The 21,507-nt window shown below is 38.4% G+C and overlaps 1 protein-coding gene across 1 annotated transcript in view; it reads left to right on the forward strand.

Moving 5' to 3' along the window:
- The window catches only part of LOC309799955 (flavin-containing monooxygenase 5-like), a 30,163-nt gene that overhangs the window by 2,301 nt on the left and 6,355 nt on the right, over positions 1–21,507 (forward strand). The window contains exons 3-7 of the mRNA XM_082613712.1: positions 8,711–8,899; positions 10,807–10,969; positions 12,524–12,666; positions 15,774–15,973; positions 19,662–20,014. Coding sequence (XP_082469838.1) covers positions 8,711–8,899; positions 10,807–10,969; positions 12,524–12,666; positions 15,774–15,973; positions 19,662–20,014 — 1,048 coding nt within the window. The remainder of the gene's footprint in view (positions 1–8,710; positions 8,900–10,806; positions 10,970–12,523; positions 12,667–15,773; positions 15,974–19,661; positions 20,015–21,507) is intronic.

Here is a 21,507-nt window from a genome sequence, read left to right on the forward strand (position 1 = left end):
ATCCTAGCCAGGTCTGGCAACTACTGACCAGGCATGAAATTAGTGAAGGGTCCACCATCCTACCTGATTATCAGGTTTTATTTCCAAAGTGGTTTAAACTTCCTCTCTGTTAAAGACCCAATTTGGAGTTTTTTCTGATTATATTCTTGGCAAAATTTCAGCACCTTATAAACTGATTTCTTGAAAATAAATAAGCTATATTTCATCATAATGCTCTGACTGCTGTTAAGACAGACCACATCTGTGTCTATCATATTATATATAGCATACATATATTTTACCTATATTATAAATGCACACACAAACACCGCTATATTTCTAGAGCCACGGGGGATGCCTGGCATATATTAGGCACCAATATAAATGAATCCTAGAGAAGCAAAATATCTTGGGTGGCTGCTTAGAATGTTTGTGGAAGTAGAGACCTTCATTCTCACTTATTCCACAGTTACACAGTTGTGGAGCCTGAGGTATTATAAACATCCATTAATTGCAGATTAAACATGTTTTACATGCTGATGCTGGTTTCCTCAAGAATTGCCTCTGAGATCTGCTTTTCTGTGACCCCCTTGCTTGTTATTTGGAGTCTTGCTCTCCCCCATCCTACCCCCCTAAATTTTCTGTAATTCATTGGGGGTTTCATATATAGGAGCATCCCAAGCACTTTGGAATTCCACCATTGCTACTGGGTGTCCAGTAAGCCACTGGCAACTCAGGGCTTCCATTTTCTCTTTCTTGTAACAGTTCTCAGGGACTCAGTATAAATTTCTTTCTTCTTGATCTCCTCATTAATGTTAGACCAGACTGATGGTGAAACGTCGGTAGTAATGTGAGACGTATCACTTTAATTTTCATACTGCAATATTACTTTATGAACAAAATAGCTTAAAATGATAAATTCCTTATGAAATGCTGAGGTTTTAAGAAGTATGTAATGCTGGAAAATAATTTTTAATATTCTTTAGTCAATCTGAATTTTAAAAATCCTTAAAGTATACCAAAGCAGTGCTTCTCCAACTTTAATGTGCACATGAATCACTGGAGCTTTTGCTGAAGTGTACATTCCGATTCATTAATCTGGGGTGGTGCCAAGATTCTATATTTCAGGTGAAGCCCCAGGTGATGTTGATGCTGCTGATCTGATAATTACAGTTCACATAGTGAGGTTCTAAAGTGTATATGTGATACAAAGGTACCATATGGATATAATATAATGTAAAATGAGGCATATTTAATACATTTTAATTTAAAATGTGAAATTAAGTAATAAACACCCTTAGTTGAATAGGTGTTTTTAATTCTTAAATATCAACCACCCTCCCCCCCAAAAAAGAAAACTGAATGGATACAAAAATACTTAAAAGAGGGTAACTGTAGAGCAGTGGCTGTCAGCTTTGGCTGCAACACTGAACAATCTCCTGGGGAACTTTAACAAACTTTAACAAATACTGATATCAGTCCATCCAGATTCTGGTTTTATTGGCCTGGGGTGTCAATAAAGCTCTCCACTAGTTATTTCTAATGCACAGCCAACATGGAAACCTTTGCCCTTCAGCTTTTACCCCAGCTTTCCCAGGTGATAAATGAGGATCACATTGCACGTTGAAAACAAAATCGATAACCGTTCATTGAACAAACATTTCTGAAGCTCAGACTTTGTTAGATGGTGTGGAGATACAGAGTTATATAACTTCCTGCCACTGCCCTCAGGCATTCTGCAGTTTAGCTAAGGATGTGTGGAGAAAAGACTTCTGAGGTAGATGGGATAAACTCTGGTGCCCTGAGCTTTCCGGGGCCACCACACGACCTCTTACCAGCAGATCTCAACCTTGTCTACACATTAGAGAAGGAGCAATTAAAACAGGGTCTCTGGGAGTAAGGACCAGGCATTAGTATTTTAGAGTTCCCCAGATGAGTCCAGTGTGAAGACAACTCTGAGAACAACAGTCCTAAGACAGCTTCTGTCCCACGGGATTCTGAGAGTCTGTCAAAGGAACAGAAGATCCACACTGTTCTCACTCCTCCCACTGAAGGGGAGTCATTTTTCTCCTTTCTTCTGCCCTTGCTATTGCCTCCAATCCATTCAGTTCCAATTACACTACGCTACAGCCCTGGTTCTCTCTTTTCTCATATGGACTTCCTACTCAATGCGAGTCATGTGCTTAGGCAGGAAATAGAATCAAGATACATCTCTAGAGGGCAGATTATTCGCCGATGGTAGGAAATACTAAAATGCAGGAGCAGAAGCTTCTTTTCCCACTCACTGACCCAGTACTGCTCTGCCCTCACTCTCTTTTATAAAGCAGTGAGTTGACAGTGATGAACCCCACCTAGGATCCACTCAGGTGTTTAGAAGGGCTTGAAGGTTTTTGTTGACACACAATAACACTTTGTTGTCTTAATTACTTGAAAAAGAATACAAATATATGATTATTGTCACAGGGGTAAGATCTGTGATTCATTTAGCTCAGTGACCCCAACACACCTGCTGTGGAAAGCATGGCTCTACTCCTTGTACTAAACTTTCAACCCTTGGGAAACAGGGACAGACTTGGATTTTTTAGCATTAATATAGTGTTTTTATTACAGAGAGACTTTAGAAATAGCTACTGAATGAATGAATGAAGTCGAATTTAATAGTTAGGAATGTGTCTACCCCTGCCCCCTCAAACATCTTCATTCCAAAAGGACCCTACCACTCATTAATTTAATTTTTTTTTGAAAAAATGTGCTATGTACAAACAACATGTTTAAATAAACTTTGAATTTTAGAATTATGTTAGATTTACAGAATTAATAGGAAGATAGTGCAGAGTTCCCATATACCACATGCCCAGCTACTATTAACATCTTACATTAGTATGATACATTTGTCCTAATTAATGAACCAGTATTGATACATTATTATTAGTTGAAGTCCATGCTTTATTCAGATTTACTTAGGTTTTTTTTCCTAACGGCCTTTTCCTGTTCCAGGAGTTCCCATTCAGAACACCACATTGCATGCAGTTGTCATGTCTCCTTAGGCTCCTCTTGGCTGTGACAATTTCTCAGACTTTCCTTGTTTTTGATGACCCTGACAGTTTTGAGGATTACTGGTTAGGTATTTTATAGAATGTCCCTCAACTGGGATTTGCCTGATGTTTTCATCATGGTTAGACTGGGGTTATGAATTTTGGGGAGGAAGGCCTTAAAGGTAGGGTCTGTTCTCATCACATCATATCAACGGTAAACACTATCAAACTTATCACACCGATTGATATTAACCTTGACGACCTGGCTTGAGATGGTGTTTATCAGGGTTTGCCACTGTAAAGTTGCTCTTTTTTTTCTCCCTTGTCATACTATAATCTTTGCAAGAACGTCACTAGGCACAGTCCACACTTAAGGACAAAGTTGGCTATTCTAGGCCTTTTTACTTTCCACATATATATTAGAATCAGTTTGTCAATATCTACAAAATAGCTAGCTGGGATGTTGATTGGGATTGTGTTGAATCTACAGATCAAGTTGGGAAAACTGACATCTTAACAATACTGAATCTTCCAGTCTATGAGCACAGCATATCTTTCCATTTATTTATATCTTTGATTTTCTTCTTCTGTGTTTTATGGTATCTACATATAAGTCTCATACATATTTTGTTAGATTTTTTACCTAAGCACTTAATTTGGGGGGAATGTTATTATAAATGATGCTGTTTTTTTAATTTCAGAGTCCAATTTTTCATTTCTGGTATATAGGAAAGTAAGTGACTTTTGTATATTAACCTTGTATCTTGCAACCCTGCTATAATTGCTTATTAGTTCCAGGAATTTTTTTTTTTAATTTTTGAGATTTTCTACACAGACAGTCATATCATCTGTGAATAAAAATCATATTATATTGGGCTTCCCTGCCGGCGCAGTGGTTGAGAGTCTGCCTGCCGATGCAGGGAACATGGGTTCGTGCCCCGGTCCGGGAAGATCCCACATGCCGCGAAGCGGCTAGGCCTGTGAGCCATGGCCACTGAGCATGCGCGTCCAGAGCCTGTGCTCCGCCACAGGAGAGGCCACAACAGTGAGAGGCCCGTGTAGCGCAAAAAGAAAAAATCATTTTATTTATTCCTGCCCAGGCTGTATACTTTTATTTCCATTTCTTATCTTATTATATTAGTTAGGATTTCTAGTGCAGTGTTGAACAGAAGTTGTAAGAGAGTATATCCTTGCCTTGTTCTCAATTTTATGGGGAGGAAATTGTCCATTTTCTCACTATTAAGTATGCTGTTAGCTGAAGGTATTTTGTAGATGTTCTTTATTGAATTGAAGATGTTTCCCTCTATTCCTTGTTTGTTGAAGTTTTTTTTATCATCAAGGTGTAGTATAAACAACATTCCTACAAAAATAAAAGAAAAAATCCTACCTCCTTAATAAATCAATTTGTTTTTCCTACTTTCAAGTTTTATTGATTTAAAATAAATAAAATATATTCATATAACAGGGGAGAGATTGTACAATGTATAATTATATAGACATTGATAGACATAGGTATACAATTGCCCTAGGCATACATAATATTATATATTTGGTGATTAGAATGTGACCTTAATTTTGTAATATTACTTTCTGCTTAAAGTTATATCATAGGCCATTTTCAGTGTTCCTATACAGATTTCAAAATCATAGTTTTAAGTATCTCCAAATTCAATCTCTATAATTCACTCATTAATTCATTTCAAAGCATTTATTAAACATCCACTATATATGAGGTACTGTTTTGATGACAGAGATGCAAAAAATAAGACACAAATCCTATTTTCGGGTACCTTACAGTCATAGAAACAAATGCAGAATATTGTGTGTTCTAATTTGCCTTGAGGGCAATCTGAGCAGAGAGTTTTGGCAGCTTGGAGGTTGAATGGGGCATTTGACTCAGTGGAGAGAACAAGAAATACTTCACCAAAGAAATGACATTTGGTGATGCAAGAGGGAAGGGATATGGGAACAGATGTATATGTATAACTGATTCACTTTGTTACAAAGCAGAAACTAATACACCATTGTGAAGCAATTATACTCCAATAAAGTTGTAAAAAAAAAAAAAAGAAATGACATTTGATGTGACTCTTGAATGATAGATAGGAATTTTCCAAATGAAGATGCAGTAGTATAGTGTTACAAAAGTTTAAAGTTGTGAAAGAGTCTGGAATGTTTCAACAACAATTTAATGACTCAGAAGCTTGAAATTAACTGAGGAGAGCACTAAATGAAGATAAAAAATAGACTGGGATGGATTGTGAAATATGCTGAGTTTCAAAATAGGAAATTTGGTTTTCCAAGTGCAATCAGTTGAAGCCATTAAGCAGTGGGTTGACAGGATCTGCTTTGAGTTTAGCAGGATACTTAAGAAGTGGTGTGAAACGTAAATTCTGCATCATATTGAGATACCATAATTTACTAAACCCTTTTCCTACTGGGGTAGGGAGGAATTTTAAGTGGTTTCTAATTAATAGCTATTTTAAATACTGTAAAATGAATATATCTATGCATTTGATTTTATATTATTTTGCAATTTTCCTTACAGCAAATTTTTGTGAATAAGATAAAAATATCTTACTCAACTGTTTTTGCAATGAATTTTGATGTATTTCATTAGTTTGTTATGCATTTTGTGAAATTTATTTCCTTTTTCTATATGTACCTTTCTCAGTATAATTCAATGTACATCTATTAAATATCTACTAAGTGCTATTTATAATTTTATATGCTGTGGGAAAGATCATGAATACAAGTTAAGGGGCCTACAATCTAGTTGGGGAGATAAAGAATAGACTCCAAGACATTATGGAGGTCTTTGAATCCTAAGTTGAAAAATATAAATTAGAGAAAATGGGGCAGCATCTAAAACTTTAATTAGGGCAGAGATACAACCATACCCTAGAAAGAACACTTCGGTTGAAATAGGTAGGATAGATTAGAAGAGACCTGTGGAAACATTATTAGCAGCCAAAGGGAATGAGATCTTGAAGTATGGGGCAGAGAAATGGGAATGATCTATTCAGGATTCTGAAATTGAAAAATTCTTCTCTAAAAATGGGAGGAAAATCATCTCTAATGTGGGCAAAACCAATGAACACTCTCATTTGTGGCCATTTAATGTTCAGTAATATCCATATATCTTTTTCTGGAATAAAAAGAGAAGAGAGGGTCCAAATTGGTTAAGGTAATTTTCCATAATCAAAACAATTTTTAAAAATTCTAGTAGAGTTGAAAAGTCATCATTTATGATATCTCAGTGAGAGGCTAACATAACAATCTGGGTGGCTATGGCTTTATTTTATGTGATCAATACAACACCCCCATGGGGTAGTTATTAGAAGTTTTTGAGGAAGCAAAGAAGATAACCTTGATGGGGAAAGAACAATGAACTGGGGCTTAATGTCAGCTAAGCAATGCTTCTCTGCTTTCAGATGCGTCTGAAACTCTTGAGGATTTTATTAAAAGACAGGTTCCAATTCAGTAGGTCTGGGGTGGGGGCTGAGATTCTGCATTTCTAACAATCTCCCAAGTGATGCCCTGCTGCTAGTCCACAGATCCTACTTTAGATAGCAAGGATCTGGAGCAGTGCTCCTCAAAATTGCAGTGAATTTTGTTGGGCATTAAATGGTTCTGAGACCAATTCCAGTGTGTGTATGTGGGTGGCGGGTGGTCCCCAGACACCAGCAAACAATTCTCAAACACTAGCAGGATGTCCAAGAATTCAACTCAATTCTGATCCCTATCTACCCAGAGACAGTGTCAGATTCCACAGATTGAGGGCTCAGTCCTACAAGATTGCACCCTCGACTCCACTTCAGACACCAGTCATAAGCCCTGGTTATTACCTGGGCTTCTGAACAACCAGCTACAGATTGGAGGTTCCAACGACCCCCTCCTTGAATTTGGACTTCAGTTGCCATTCTCAAGTCCAGGTTGTTACCTATACTTCTGACCAACTGACTATAAATCAGAAATTCCCACGAACCCCTCCCCCCCATTGTGTTTGATTAATTTGCTAGAGCAGCTCCAGAATACAGGAAACCCATTTATTCACTAGGTAACTTGTTTGTTATAAAAGAATATAATTTAGGAACAGGCAAATGAAAGAGGTACATAGGGAAAAGGACACTGAGCTTCCATGCCCTCTCCAGGCACACTGCTCTACCCTAGTCTCTTCGGTTCACCATCCTGGGAGCTCCCTGAACCCCACTCTTTTGGGGTTTTATTTTATTTTATTTTTTGCGGTATGCGGGCCTCTCACTGCTGTGGCCTCTCCCGCTGCGGAGCACAGGCTCCGGACGCGCAGGCTCAGCAGCCATGGCCCACGGGCCCAGCCGCTCCGCGGCATGTGGGATCTTCCCAGACCGGGGCACGAACCCGTGTCCCCTGCATTGGCAGGCGGACTCTCAACCACTGCGCCACCAGGGAAGCCCTCTTTTGGGTTTTTATGGAGGCTTTATGACATAGGCATGATTGATTAAATCATTGGGCATTGCTATTGATTCAACTTCCAGCCCCTGTCGCCTCCCCAGAGGTCAGGGTATAGGCAACTGAAAGTTACAACCCTCTAATCACAGGGTTTGCTCCATTGGTAACCAGCCCACATCCTTAGTTGCTTTCTAAAGGTCACCATATTAACATAATAAAAGACACTTCCTATCACTCTCAACAGTTAGGAAATTAGGAGAGTATTGGGAGCTCTGAGACAGGGACTGTGGAGAAAGACCATATATGAGAAATATATTTTGACCAACTGGATAACCAAATATATATTTCCTATAAATCACAATATTGCAGGCATTTAGCTTATTTCATTTTTATGTTATAAATAATGCTGTCATTAACATCCTTAAACATAAATCTTTGTCTACAATGCTGAATCTTTCTTTAAAAGGCTAGGTTGCAAGGGTTTCATATTCTTGCCACATTGCTGTCCAGAAAACATTGTACTAAGATCTCATTTCACCTCATTTTTGCTAACACTGAGTAATTGTCTTTGTAATTTAGTAAAAACGAGGTAAAATGGGAACACATAGTGGACAGAGTGTAAGTTAGTACAGTGTTTCCTGGAGAACAATGTGGTAAGTGTATGAAACTCTTGAAACTTCCCTAGGCTTTGAAATATATATACTATTTAAAAGACTATTACTCAGATGGGCAGTTCTCACTTGGAGTCTTATGTCATGGCAATCAGGTGACAGCTGGAACAGGACGTGTGCTATGACCTCTCTGCTCACATATTTAGAACATCAGCTGGGATAACTAGAACTTCTTGGGGCTGGCTGCACATCTCTCTATCCCAAACATGCTCTTCATGTGGATAGCTCGGGCTTCCTCACAGGATGGTGGTCTCAGGGTAGCTGTACTTCTTACGTAGCTGCTGACTTCCACCAGAGCAAGCTTTCTAAGAGACCCAGACAGAAACTGCAAGACTACTTATCACTTAGTCTTGGAAGCCATTCAGTATCATCCCAACTGCATGCTGTTGGTCAAAAGCAAGCCATGAAGACAGCTTAGATTCACGGGGAAGAGACTGCACGAGGGCACAAATACTGGGAGATGTGAAGGGTTGTGGGGAGGGGACTTTTTTTAATTGGCATTTCTTTCAGAAAACACTTTCAAATGTTTGTTGGCTGTTTATAATCCATGACCTTAATTCTCAAGTTGCTATGAATGCTTTTTATTTACTGCAGGAAGAACCTGAAGAAGGAAGGGCCAGTATTTACAAGTCAGTGATCATCAACACTTCTAAGGAGATGATGTGCTTCAGTGACTATCCCATCCCAGATCACTATCCTAACTTCATGCACAACTCCCAGGTCCTGGAGTATTTCAGGATGTATGCCAATGAATTTGACCTTCTAAAGTACATTCGATTTAAGGTAGGGAATTTCGTGGGTATCTCTGTGTTCTGAGTTGTTTGTCAAGTAAATGAATAACTGGTCTTATTTACCAGTGCTTAGATTGGTTTGATATGCTCATGTATCTATCCTATCCAGACTCCACTCTGTGTCTTCTCTGTGTCTCAAAATATTCATGGAAAGGTCCCTCTTCTATGTATTTTGACTTCAGATCCAGGAAGCCACCTTCGTTTCATTGCCTTCATTCTATATCATTTGATTACAATAAAACAATGAGGGGAACTGACAGGTATGGGAACTTTAAAACCTTCTGTTTCCACAACTTGCTGCTTAGCCCTTTTGTACTTTCTGAAGTGCTTTCCAGTGCATTATTTATGTGATCACAACAACCCAGTGAGGAAGCAAATAAGTTAACTTTGGCGTAGAGGGAGGAACACTGAATTGGGAAGCAAAAACTTGAGTTCTAGTCTTTGCTCTACCACTAATCAACTTGTGATTTCAGACAAGTAAGTTCCTCAACGCCAATGTGTCTTAAGTTTATTTGTAAAACAAGATGATTGTACTAGATCACTTCATTGGTTCCTTCCTGATGTAGAGTCTTCCGTGATATTCCTATCATTCTAAACCATGACCATAAAAGAATCAATACTTCTGACAGCTGGCAAAAAGCCCAAATCTTCTACCTTCTGATCATTCTACTAAATCACGACCCGTTCTCTTTAAAAACAAATTTAAAATGGCAATATCCAGTGACGACTTCCAAAGTCAGTCATTTACAGCCTAGTGGTGCTTCTCTTCACTTCTTTAAACACTTATTGAACAGGTTTGTTACCATAATAAGCAGTGAAGACACAAAAACAAAAAAAAAATTAGTGATATCACAGTCTAGTTAAAGAGATAGAAAAATGAAGAGAAATTTCATTGTAAACATAATTATTAAAAATGAAGAGTTAGTGATAAATGCCACTGAAATCTATGCATTGCAGCTCAGAAGAGGGTTGCTTAACCCATCAGGCACCAAGGAAGTTTTCTTAAAGGAGATAATACCAAGCTAAATGTTGAAGGGTGAGTATCTCCAAATGGAGAAAGAATAAAAGGATGATCCAGGCAGAATCACCAGCCTGTGTAAAAGTAAGAACATGATAGAGAAGAAGAATAAATAGTATAGGATGGCTCGGGTATACAAGAGGGGTATCTCTATTAGTCAACCAAGACATTATGGTCATAAACCCTAGAAGCACATAGAACACATTCTTAATGTTTCCTTAACCTGGGTAGAGTAACCCATATTTATTATTATTTTTTAAAGCTAAAAATTGTGCCACTGACTATCCCATCTCACACTTTCTTTCTTTATAGTTACTTGTAAAATGGGCATTTATGGGAGTCAAAGAGAGGTTCATTTACATAAAATATGAGCCACTGAGATGTTTATCTACTCTGTTAGGAAAGGGAGCCCTCTAGCTCAGTCACAAGTTTAAGGCCAGACAGTGAGAACAGGACTTGAGGTAAGAAGGCATCAGAGGGTCTCAGGATGTCTGGGGGTATGGGGAGGAATAGGCATTTAGTGCATGGAGTGTCTCAGAAGCACAAGAGAAGCCCAAACTTTATTCAAGTATCACATTGCCTTAGGGTATGGTCCAAGAGAACTAGTAATTTGCACTTTTCTAGAAGCAGAGTAGAGTGCAACATTAGTCTGCCAACTCTGTTTTATTTAGCTTGCCTCATGGAAGTTTTCTCACTCTGACCACAGCCCCAAACAAAAAAGTTCTGATTTGTGGAGTATGAAAATCAAATATCCCTGCATGAGGCCTGTTATGTGGTATCAGCCGTTTGTGTAACCCTCTGCAAGGAGAGTCCTGTCAGGGAAAATGTCCACTATATTGACTGTGGTTATAGTCCCCTGTGGCTATCCCTTTTCTTTTTAGACCACCGTGTGCAGTGTGAAGAAGCAGCCTGATTTCTCCACTTCAGGCCAATGGGAGGTGGTCACGGAATCTGAAGGGGAAAAGGAGGTGAATGTCTTTGATGGAGTTATGGTTTGCACTGGCCATCACACCAATGCTCACTTACCCTTGGAAAGCTTCCCTGGTAAGTAGCCTACAAGGAAGGAAGACACTTGAAGTATGCCTGTGACCTGATCCCTAAAGAATGGGAGGATTGTTGTCTGAGTGATTCCTATCTTGGGATGAAATAAGGCTTATCCTAATTCTGCATATTCTCCCAAAAGGCGATGGGATAACTTGTATTAATGCTATTTAGGAGGTAGAGATAACAGTAATTTGGGGGGCTAGAGGAAAATTAGAAGGCTCTATATTTAGTTTCACAATAATTTTAGTTTTTTTAAGGATAAAGGTTGATCTGCATTAGATTGAATGAGGGATTTTTTCTTTTTTAATTTTTATTGGAGTATAGTTGATTAATAATGTTGTGTTAGTTTCTGCTGTACAGCAAAGTAAGTCAGTTATTCATATAAATATATCCACTCTTTTTTAGATTCTCTTCTCATATAGGTCATTACAGAGTACTGAGAAGAGTTCCCTGTGCTATACAGTAGGTACTTATCTGTTACCTATTTTATATATAGTAGTGTGTATATGTCAGTCCCAGTCTACCAGTTAATCCCTCCCCCACACATTTCCCCCCTGGTAACCATAAGTTTGTTTTCTACATCTGTGAGTGTATTTCTGTTTTTTAAATAAGTTCATTTGTACCATTTTTTTTTAGATTCCACATATAAGCAATATCATATGATATTTGTCTTTCTCTGACTTACTTCACTCAGTATGACAATCTCTAGGTCCATCCATGTTGCTGCAAATGACATTATTTCATTCTTTGTTATGGCTGAGTAATATTCCATTGTTTATATTTACCACATCTTCTTTAACCTGAATGAGGGTTTTTTTAGCAATCGAGGAAATAAACAGAAATATTGAGTTTCTGAGGAAGAAAATAAATCTTAAAGAAAGAGTTTAATTACAGTCTTTGGCCTGGCTTTTCATTCTGAGAGGAAAAAAGCACTCTGTGTATAGTTTAGAGTATATAAGAACATATATACTCCAACTGGAATAGAAGTAGGTATTTACAGATGATGAAAAGAGGGGGTGGGGGATGGGCAAAATAGGTGAAGGGGATTAAGAGATAGAAGCTACCAGTTATAAAATAAATCAGTCACAGGGTTGTAATATACTGCACAAGGAATATAATCAAAAGACTGTAATATCGTAATAACTTTGTATGTTGCATAATCTATATAAATATCAAGTTACTATGTTGTACATCAGAAACTGATATAATATTATAAGTCAACTACACTTCAATTAAAAAAAATAAAGAGGATGAAAAGACAAAAGAGAATGGAGGTTTTTGGAAGCAGTTTGGATTTGTGAGTCCACAGGTCTAAAATACTAACAGATCCTGAGTTCAGCAGACTACTTATAATAAGGAAATCACAAGGTTCCACTCTGAGGCTATGGGAAAAGAAAACAGGCAAAATATTCAGAAAGGCAACAGTGCACCTGAGTAAAAGCAGAACATATGGAGAATATATGCATAAACTCTACACACTGCAAAAAAATGAATGATTTAACAAATGATATCAGATAAACCATCACCCAGTAATAATTTTCCCTTCTCTTGCAGGAATTGAGAAGTTCAAAGGACAGTACTTCCATACTCGAGATTATAAGAATCCAGAGAGTTTAACTGGAAAGAGAGTCATTATAATTGGCATTGGGAATTCTGGAAGCGATCTGGCTGTGGAAATTAGCCATACAGCCAAGCAGGTTTGAATTAGTAAATTATTTACTTTGCTTCACCAAGGAAGCTGCAGGTGGACCCAACAGAGTATGGATACCTGCACACAGCCCAAAAGTGCCAATGGCAAATGCAGGGCTTGGTTTCACTGCCTCAGTTGGCAACATTTTGATTGATGATGTGATGGAGCCAAGGTTACAAGTTAGATTCCCATCATTCATTTGGCCTCACACTAAGGAATTTAGTCATGACCACAAACTGTGCTCATAATCTCACTCAGCTGTCCCTTCAGAGTGTGCCTCTGGCTTTTAAGACCAAGTGATTGCTGGGAGAGCTTGTTAGAATGCAGCATTCAGAGTGTGGATCACCTGTTGGCCAGCAGAAGTGCTATGCTCTTATCTGAAGGAAAGTGTACTCAGTCATTGAAAGCTTTTCACTCACAGGATGTTTGGGGAATTTTCCTCTTCATTCTTCTTCACTCCCCAAATGGAAAACAGAAGCATTCTAATCCTTCTAAAGACAACATGGATATCAGTATGAACAGCATCCACATTGTAGCACATGCAAGCAGCTCTCCCCATCCTTTGCATACAATTAGGTAACACAGAATAACATTTACTCTAAAGGAATTTCTATGTCCTTGACGTTTTTTGGTTTCCTTGTTTTGTTTTTTGTATCATAGATTTTTTTAAAAAATAAATTTATTTATTTTAGTATTTATCTATTTATTTATTTTGGCTGCATTGGGTCTTTGTTGCTGCGCTCGGGCTTTCTCTCTAGTTGCGGTGAGCGGGGGCTACTCTTCGTTGCAGTGTGCAGGCTTCTCATTTCAGTGTCTTCTCTTGTTGTGGAGCACGGGCTTTAGCCACGTGGGCTTCAGTAGCTGTGGCAGGTGGACTCAGTAGTTGTGGCCCACGGGCTTAGTTTCTCCGTGGCATGTGGGATCTTCCCGGACCAGGGCTCGAACCCGTGTCCCCTGCATTGGCAGGCGGATTCTTAAACACTGGGACACCAGGGAAGCCCTGTATCATAGCTTTTGAACTGGGAAAAAAGTATCTTCATTATAAATTCCTAGAAACAGACATCATTAATATATTTTGTTATTCGTGTCTTTATTGAATCATAATTTTGTTGGCAATAGGTAAATGCCTGGTTGTTCTTCAGTAACTTTAATTAAGCTGTGCTTCTCCACAAATTGTTCTTAAATTATTTTAAAAAATAGAAGTTTAGGACTTCCCTGGTGGCGCAGTGGTTGAGAGTCCTCCTGCCGATGCAGGGGACACAGGTTCGTGCCCCAGTCCGGGAAGATCCCACATGCCGCGGAGCGGCTAGGCCTGTGAGCCATGGCTGCTGAGCCTGCACGTCCGGAGCCTGTGCTCCGCAACGGGAGAGGCCACAACAGTGAGAGGCCTGTGTACTGAAAAAAAAAAAAAAAAAAAATAGAAGTTTGAGGCCACAACTTTGTTAAATGAACTTTACCCACAAACTCCATTCAATAGCACTTCCCAGGTCTATCTCCAAAACTGATTTCATATATTATTCCATGAATTAATTCAACAAGATTTATTAGGAAATAGGTATATAAACAATAAAGGGTATGGGTGCTATGATAAAAGAATGTACAAGGTATGTGGTGGGGACCAAAGGCATGAGCTTTCGTTAATACCATTGGCTTGTTAAATGGTTAGTTATAGAGGAGCTGAGCCTTACAAGCAGTTAGGAATTGTAAATTGCCAAAGTACAAGGCAGCAAGAGCTGGTGGAGATAAGGTGGTTGTGTCTGAGAAAGCTTTGTGACATATGTATTTTTGTCACTATTTTGTACATAGAGAACTTTTTAACTGAAACTCTGAGCATTTACATTACTCATAACCTATATTTAAAAAGTTATATAGACTGCACACAAAACCATTTGATTTCTAAGACCACGCAGGCTCTTTCAATTGTGACACATAAAAGTGCTTATTTATGATAGCGGTTAAGGTCACCATCGGTGAGAATATATGTATGAAGTACATGATTATCCCTCTGTAGACAGGTCACCTTTTAACATGAAGTGTTAGACAAAACACCATAAAACAATGTACTTATATAGCTTACAACCCGGGAAACTATCTCCAGAGGGTTTTATAATATAGAGAAAGTGATGCTTTTGCCAGGTAGTTGAATACAAAACTTTTATCTGAATGTGGACTTTAGCCAGCAGATAACACAGAAAGACAGACCAGCTCCCTGTTGTTCTACTTGCAATCTTCAGTTTTTCCCTTAAATAATCGATGAAACATTACTTAAGCACAGGCTTTGGAGTCAGTCAGACTTAGGTCGGAAATTCAGCTCTACCACTTAGTGCTATATGACCTCAGGCAAGTTATTCATCCTCTCCATGCTTCTCATCCATAAGAAGGACATAGCAATACCTACCTCAAGAGGTTGTTGTACTGATTAAATAAAAATATAGATAAAGGACCTAGTACAGCGACTTACAGATTACAATTCTCAATAAAAGGAAGTGATGCTGATGATAGGTTGGGGACTAAAGGATGTATATGCTCTACCTCCCACCTTGGAGAAAACACATTTGGAAAGATAAAAAATAAGAATATATAATGTTAAATGTCAATATAAATAAGTTTTTTGTAATAATGTAAACAATGTCAAAGGCAAAATAAAGACTGAAGGTTTTGGATTAATGATGTCCAGTTGCTTTCAGCTTTACTGCTCCATGATTTTAAATGAGTTGGACAGGTGACAAGTGCTAGAGAAGTTCAGAAGATGGAGAGAAAATTATTAGCCAGAACGGTCCGTAGTGTCTTCATGGAGGAGGGAGACTTGATCTGGATCTTAAGAATGAATAGGCTTTGGAGAATGAAGGGGATAAGGAAGCATAATGACATTAAACAGAAATGCACTGGTGGTTGAGAGCAAGACATAGTCTTGGTCAGTGACTACAACAGTTTAATTGTAAGCTTAGTGTTTGAGAAGAAAATGGCAGGAAATTTAAAAATATATATATTGCCAAGGAATAAAAAGACAGACTAATGAGTTTAAACTTCATCTTGAAGAAACTGGGTTCCCATTCCTTCAGAGAAATGAGTCAGAGAATGGCAAAAGCAAACATTTTTTTCCCCATGCCTCAGGTTTTCCTCAGCACCAGAAGAGGAGCTTGGATTTTCAATCGTGTCGGAGACTATGGATATCCTTTTGATGTGTTGTTGACTTCTCGATTTCAATATTTTATGAAGAAGATTTTTGGTCAATCATTAGCAAATATATTTTTGGAAAAAAAGATGAACCAAAGGTTTGATCATGAAATGTTTGGCCTGAAGCCTAAACACAGGTATGTTCCCAGGCGGGGAGGTGGGCAGTAACAGCCAAGGCAAAGAATAAGGACTGTTCACATAGGCTAATAGTAGGGTTACCTCTATGTTTACATTAAGCAAGTCCACAGAATCTGAGATTAGATTTCTACCTTTCCCCCACAGAAGTCCAATATCTACTGGCCTGCAATTTTCAGGCTGTAATTCTCCTTGGCATTAACCATTTTTATTATTCCCTGAGGTACCAGTTCTTTTTACATGATGCCCAATAGCAATAACAAAATGGTAATAGAGGGCAGGGCATCATTCATTCATTCATCCAACAAACTGAGCATCTGTTATGAGCCAAGCGTTATACTGGCATGAGAATACTGAGACTAAAGACCTAGTAGTAATACTAATAGTAATGATAGCACCCTACCTTTTTGAGGACTTAATATAAGACAAGCACAGTGCTAAATGAGTTACATGCATTATCTCATTTAATCCTCACAGCAGCCCTATAGGTTGGTACTATTTTGATCTCCATTTTGCAAATATAAAAATTGACACTTAGAGAACCTAATTTGCCCAAGATCACACAAGTAATAAATGACAGACTCGAGAAATGGATATTTCCTTTAATACTCTAACAAGAAAAGAGACAATAGAATATGATAAAGAAATGCATGGAGTCCTATGAGAGTATGAAGGATAGGAGTCCTCACACAGCCTACAAGGTAGACTGTGATAGCATTTCCAAAGGCTGATTTTAAATGCTGTTTTCCCTTCTGACTTTTATTTTATTTTTCATAAATTTATTTATTTATTTTTGGCTGTGTTGGGTCTTTGTTGCTGCACGTGGGCTTTCTATACCTGTGGTGAACAGGTGTTACTCTGTTATGGTACTTGGGCTTATCACGGTGGCTTCTCTTGTTGCGGAGCATGGGCTCTAGGCGCTCAGGCTCCAGTAGTTGTGGCATGCAGGATCAGCAGTTGTGGCTCACGTGTTTAGTTTCTCCGCAGCATATGGGATCTTCCCGGACCTGAACTCGAACCTGTGTCCCCTGTATTGGCAGGTGGATTCTTAACCACTGCGCCAACAGGGAGTCCAATGTTTAGGTTTACTTGCTATAAAATAGTAAGTACAATAAGCACCCATATACCCTTCACTTAGATTCACTTATTATTCACAGTTTACTATATTTGCTTTCTCTCTCTCCCTCTCTCTGGAGATAGATAGATCCATACATATATGGCATCCATATATACATACATGTATTCATACATTTTTTTTTTCTGAACCATTCGAGAGTAAGCTGCAGTCAGTAAGACATTTTACCCTACATTCTTTAGCATATATTGCCTAAGAAAAAGGGCATTCTTCTACATAAACATAATTATCACACTTAGTAAATTTAACATTGATAAAAATAACATTACCTAATATATTGCATATTCAAATTTCCGAAATTGTTTCAATAATATTGTAGCTTTTAAAAATTATTAGCCATGCCATGTGGCTTATGTGCAGAGTCCTAACCATTGGACTGCCAGGGAATTACCTGTAGCTTTTTTATTTTTAAATCCAAGATCCTGTCATGTATTACACCATTGCATTTAGTTGTCATATTTCTTTAATCTCTCAGTCTGAAATAATTCTCTCTTTTTTTGACATGGATTTTTTTTAAAGAATTGAAGCCATTTATTTTGCAGAAAGTCTCTAAATTTGGACTTTCATAGTTGTTCTTCCTCTATTTAGGTTAAACAATTTTGGTGTGAATACTCATATGTTATGTTGTGCCTTCTTGGTGGATCACATCAGGAGCTGTATGATAGCAGTTTATTGCATATTAATGATGTAAAATTTGATCACTTGGACTAGGTGGTATCTACTAGGTTTCTTTACTGTAAAGATATTTTTTCCTTTGAAATTAATCAGTGGGGTGATATTTTGAGACTGTGTCTGCCAACAACCTTTCAGGCATTTATTTCACCCAATTATGGAAACTGTAGCATCCATAACTTTGGTGATCACAAAATATATTGAGGTTATATGGAATAATAGAAGAGAGTCAAACAAATAGGGTAAGGAAGTAGCATTCTAATTATAAATACAAGGTCTTGGAATAGCAAAAAATACATTATGCTCTGAGACCTGAACATAGTTTGGTTTGGCTGGACTACAGGCAAAGATGGAAGAATGACTGAGTATATCTCCTGGTTCACTGGGCAGATATATGAAAATGTTTGTATGCTCTGCTAAATAAAATGTTTAGAATGAAGACAGCCCAGAGCCACTGAAAGATTTTAAGCAGGTGAGTGACATAATAATAAATACATTTTGGAACAATCACTCCAAAAATGATGTAGAAGATAGATTGAAAGGGGATGGAGCAGGAGGCCCTAGAGACAGCTATAATGGCCCAGGTGAAACAGCACAAGTAAAACTCTTCTGGGGGTATTAAGAGGAGAAAGCGTGGCCTTGGTGACCAGATGTTAAGACTCACAGTTTTGTGGCTTGGGCAACAATGCGGATGGTGGTACTGTTAGTGGAAAGGAGTAAGTTTGGAGAGAAAGATGAAATGATGAGGTTGCAATGAGAACAGAATCTGTACCTAAAGGTTTGTGTCAAAGAATTACTAAATGCAGCAAACCAGTAATACTGTTTAAACATATCTTGTTCCTAAGAAGAGGCCAGCTCTGTCTGAACATGATGGGTTGAGGATTCTCAGAGCCTGTTAACACAGGATCCAAGGATTCACACTGTTTTAGAAAGGTCTAAGATTCTGCACCTTATCCTATGTTATTTAGAGGAAACACTACTTACCATGCCTAGAGTATCTCAAGGGAGTTCATGAATAAACATTTTGATATAAATCCTAAAATCCTAGGCTGTGTGACCTTGGGCAAGCCACTTAACTTCTTTAGGCCTCAGTTTCCTCATCTATAAAACCTGGATAATGACAATTGTCCTGCTTCCTTCGTTGGGTTTGTGTGAGACTCAAATACGTTAATGTATGTAAAAACAGTTTATAACTGTAAGTCACTATACACATGCAATTTATTATACCTTTTGGAAAATGATGGTCCAAACCTAGCTCTTGGGCCTTTGAAGCGGAAAAGAGACTCAACAGAATGCTGATAGTCCAGTTCTGCAGATTTCTTGACATATGGGTAGAAGTTACTAGACTGTAGCCTTATCATATCACTGAGAAAATTATTAGTCCTTGAGAAAACATGCATGTACTCTGCAAATAAAACAATCCTTCCCTCACTTCTCCAATAGCTTCTCTTTCAATGTCATCCAGGGTTCAACTTTTTTTTTTTTTTTTTTTTTTGCGGTATGCGGGCCTCTCACTGTTGTGGCCTCTCCCGTTGCGGAGCACAGGCTTCGGACGTGCAGGCTCAGCAGCCATTGTTCACGGGCCTAGCCCGGGCACGTGGGATCTTCCTGGACCGGGGCACGAACCCGTGTCCCCTGCATCTGCAGGCAGACTCTCAACCACTGTGCCACCAGGGAAGCCCCAGGGTCCAACTTTTACTCTGAGATCCTTATCTTTATCAAGCTGATATACATCAGACCTTTCCCAAATTTCATGAATAAAGGGAGACTATTGGCATATTGATTAACCACCTCAATCAAAATATAATTTTATTTACATGGCAATGATCTCTCTCTCTCTCTCATGATCTCTCTCGTTTTTCCTTCTTTATCATCTTTCACAGAGCTCTGAGTCAGCAACCAACCATAAATGATGATCTGCCAAACTGTATAATTTCTGGCTTGGTGAAGGTGAAAACAAATGTGAAGGAATTCACAGAGACAGCGGCCATATTTGACGATGGCTCCAGGGAGGATGACATTGATGCTGTTATCTTTGCTACAGGCTATAGCTTTGCCTTTCCTTTTCTTGAAGATTCTGTCAAAGTAGTCAAAAACAAGATATCTCTGTATAAAAAGGTCTTCCCTCCTAACCTAGAAAAGCCAACTCTTGCAATCATAGGCTTGATCCAGCCCTTGGGTGCCATTATGCCCATTTCAGAGCTCCAAGGACGCTGGGTCACTCAAGTATTTAAAGGTAAGTGACCATGCAAGATGACTACCTAATTACTTAGTGGTTTGTTTAATTATGTTTATGTTCTTGCTTATAAATAGCTGAGACAGTATGTATGATTGTAACAGTGCCTGGCACAAAATTAGTGCTCAAAAATTAATTTTTGAGGGAATATAAAGTAGTAATTTACAACCACAGACATATAGCAGAATCTCCTAGGAAGTTTCCCCAAAAACAGACATGCTTTTCCTGATGGTGTTTATTTAATAAGTCTGGTGTGGGACTGACATAAGAGTGCTGAGAAAATGTTTCCCAGGTGATTCCAATGTGCACTCTAGATTAAAATCCACTCATCTAGATTTTAGACAACTGGTACATATTTGTGAAGCAAAAGAATTTAATCTTCTTTCATTATAGTTAGAGAAATTCACATATAGAAGTACTGTGATTTCATTTCAGACAAAAATTAAGAGCTGGTTAAAGACTAGTCCAGAATGAAGAAGATTCAGCCACTCAAAGTCTTACTTTCTCCCCTTTATGTTCCCCCTTTCAGAACGTTTTGGCTAGGAAAACATGAGAAAAAACTTTGGGGCTGGGGATAGTAGGCTCAATATGAATCAGCAGAATGATGTGGCTTCCAAAAGACTTAACTATATCTGGCATCATTAAAAAACTATAATGTGTTGGAATTTACAGCTGTTCTTCCCTGAACTGGTGAGACCACACCCACAGACATTTTAAAAATGAATCTGGAGTACATTAAAAGGAGAGAGACAAGAGTGGTTAAGGGGTTTGAAAATGTGCCATTTGAAGTACAACTAAAGGAGCTGGAAAGGTTTGGCCTGGAGAGTATAAGATTTAGGGGAGATATGGAAGTTCCCTTCAGATACCTGAAGAGATGCCCCATGGCAGAAGGTTTTATATATTTGCTTAGTATCACTTCAAAGGGTTGAACCAGAACCAAGGAGTGAAATTTTGAGGCTTTGCACAATATCAGCTTAACATTAAAAATAAACTTTGGCCAGGCCAGTATGGAGTAGACTCAAGCCTCAGAATAGGGAGAAATCAAATGACTTTTAAGGTTCCTTCTAACAAAGAAGTTCTTTGTACCATTACTAATGTTTAATTAAAACTATTCAAAGTTCTTGTTGAGGGACTTCCCTGGTGGTCCAGTGGCTAAAACTCTACATCCCCAATGCAGGGGGCCTGGGTTTGATCCCTGGCCAGTGAACTAGATCCCACATGCCTCAACTAAAGATCCAGCACGCTGCGAAGAGGATTCTGCATGCCACATCTGAGACCTGGCGCAGCCAGGTAAATAAATAAATATGTTTTTAAAGAGTTCTTATTGAAATTACAGATTCTTTTTACCTATTGAAGATCCTCATGGCAGCAGAGGAAAAAATAGCAATGATGTTAGAGTTGATAGATAAAAAACTTTTCCAAATTTCCCCAAAGTTCTTTCATTTCTTTTTTTTTTTTTTTTAAATTTTTTGGCTGTGCAGTGGTGCATGTGG

This window comes from Mesoplodon mirus (genome assembly GCF_964341445.2).
Source record: "Mesoplodon mirus genome assembly, chromosome: 3".
Lineage (NCBI taxonomy): Eukaryota > Metazoa > Chordata > Mammalia > Artiodactyla > Ziphiidae > Mesoplodon > Mesoplodon mirus.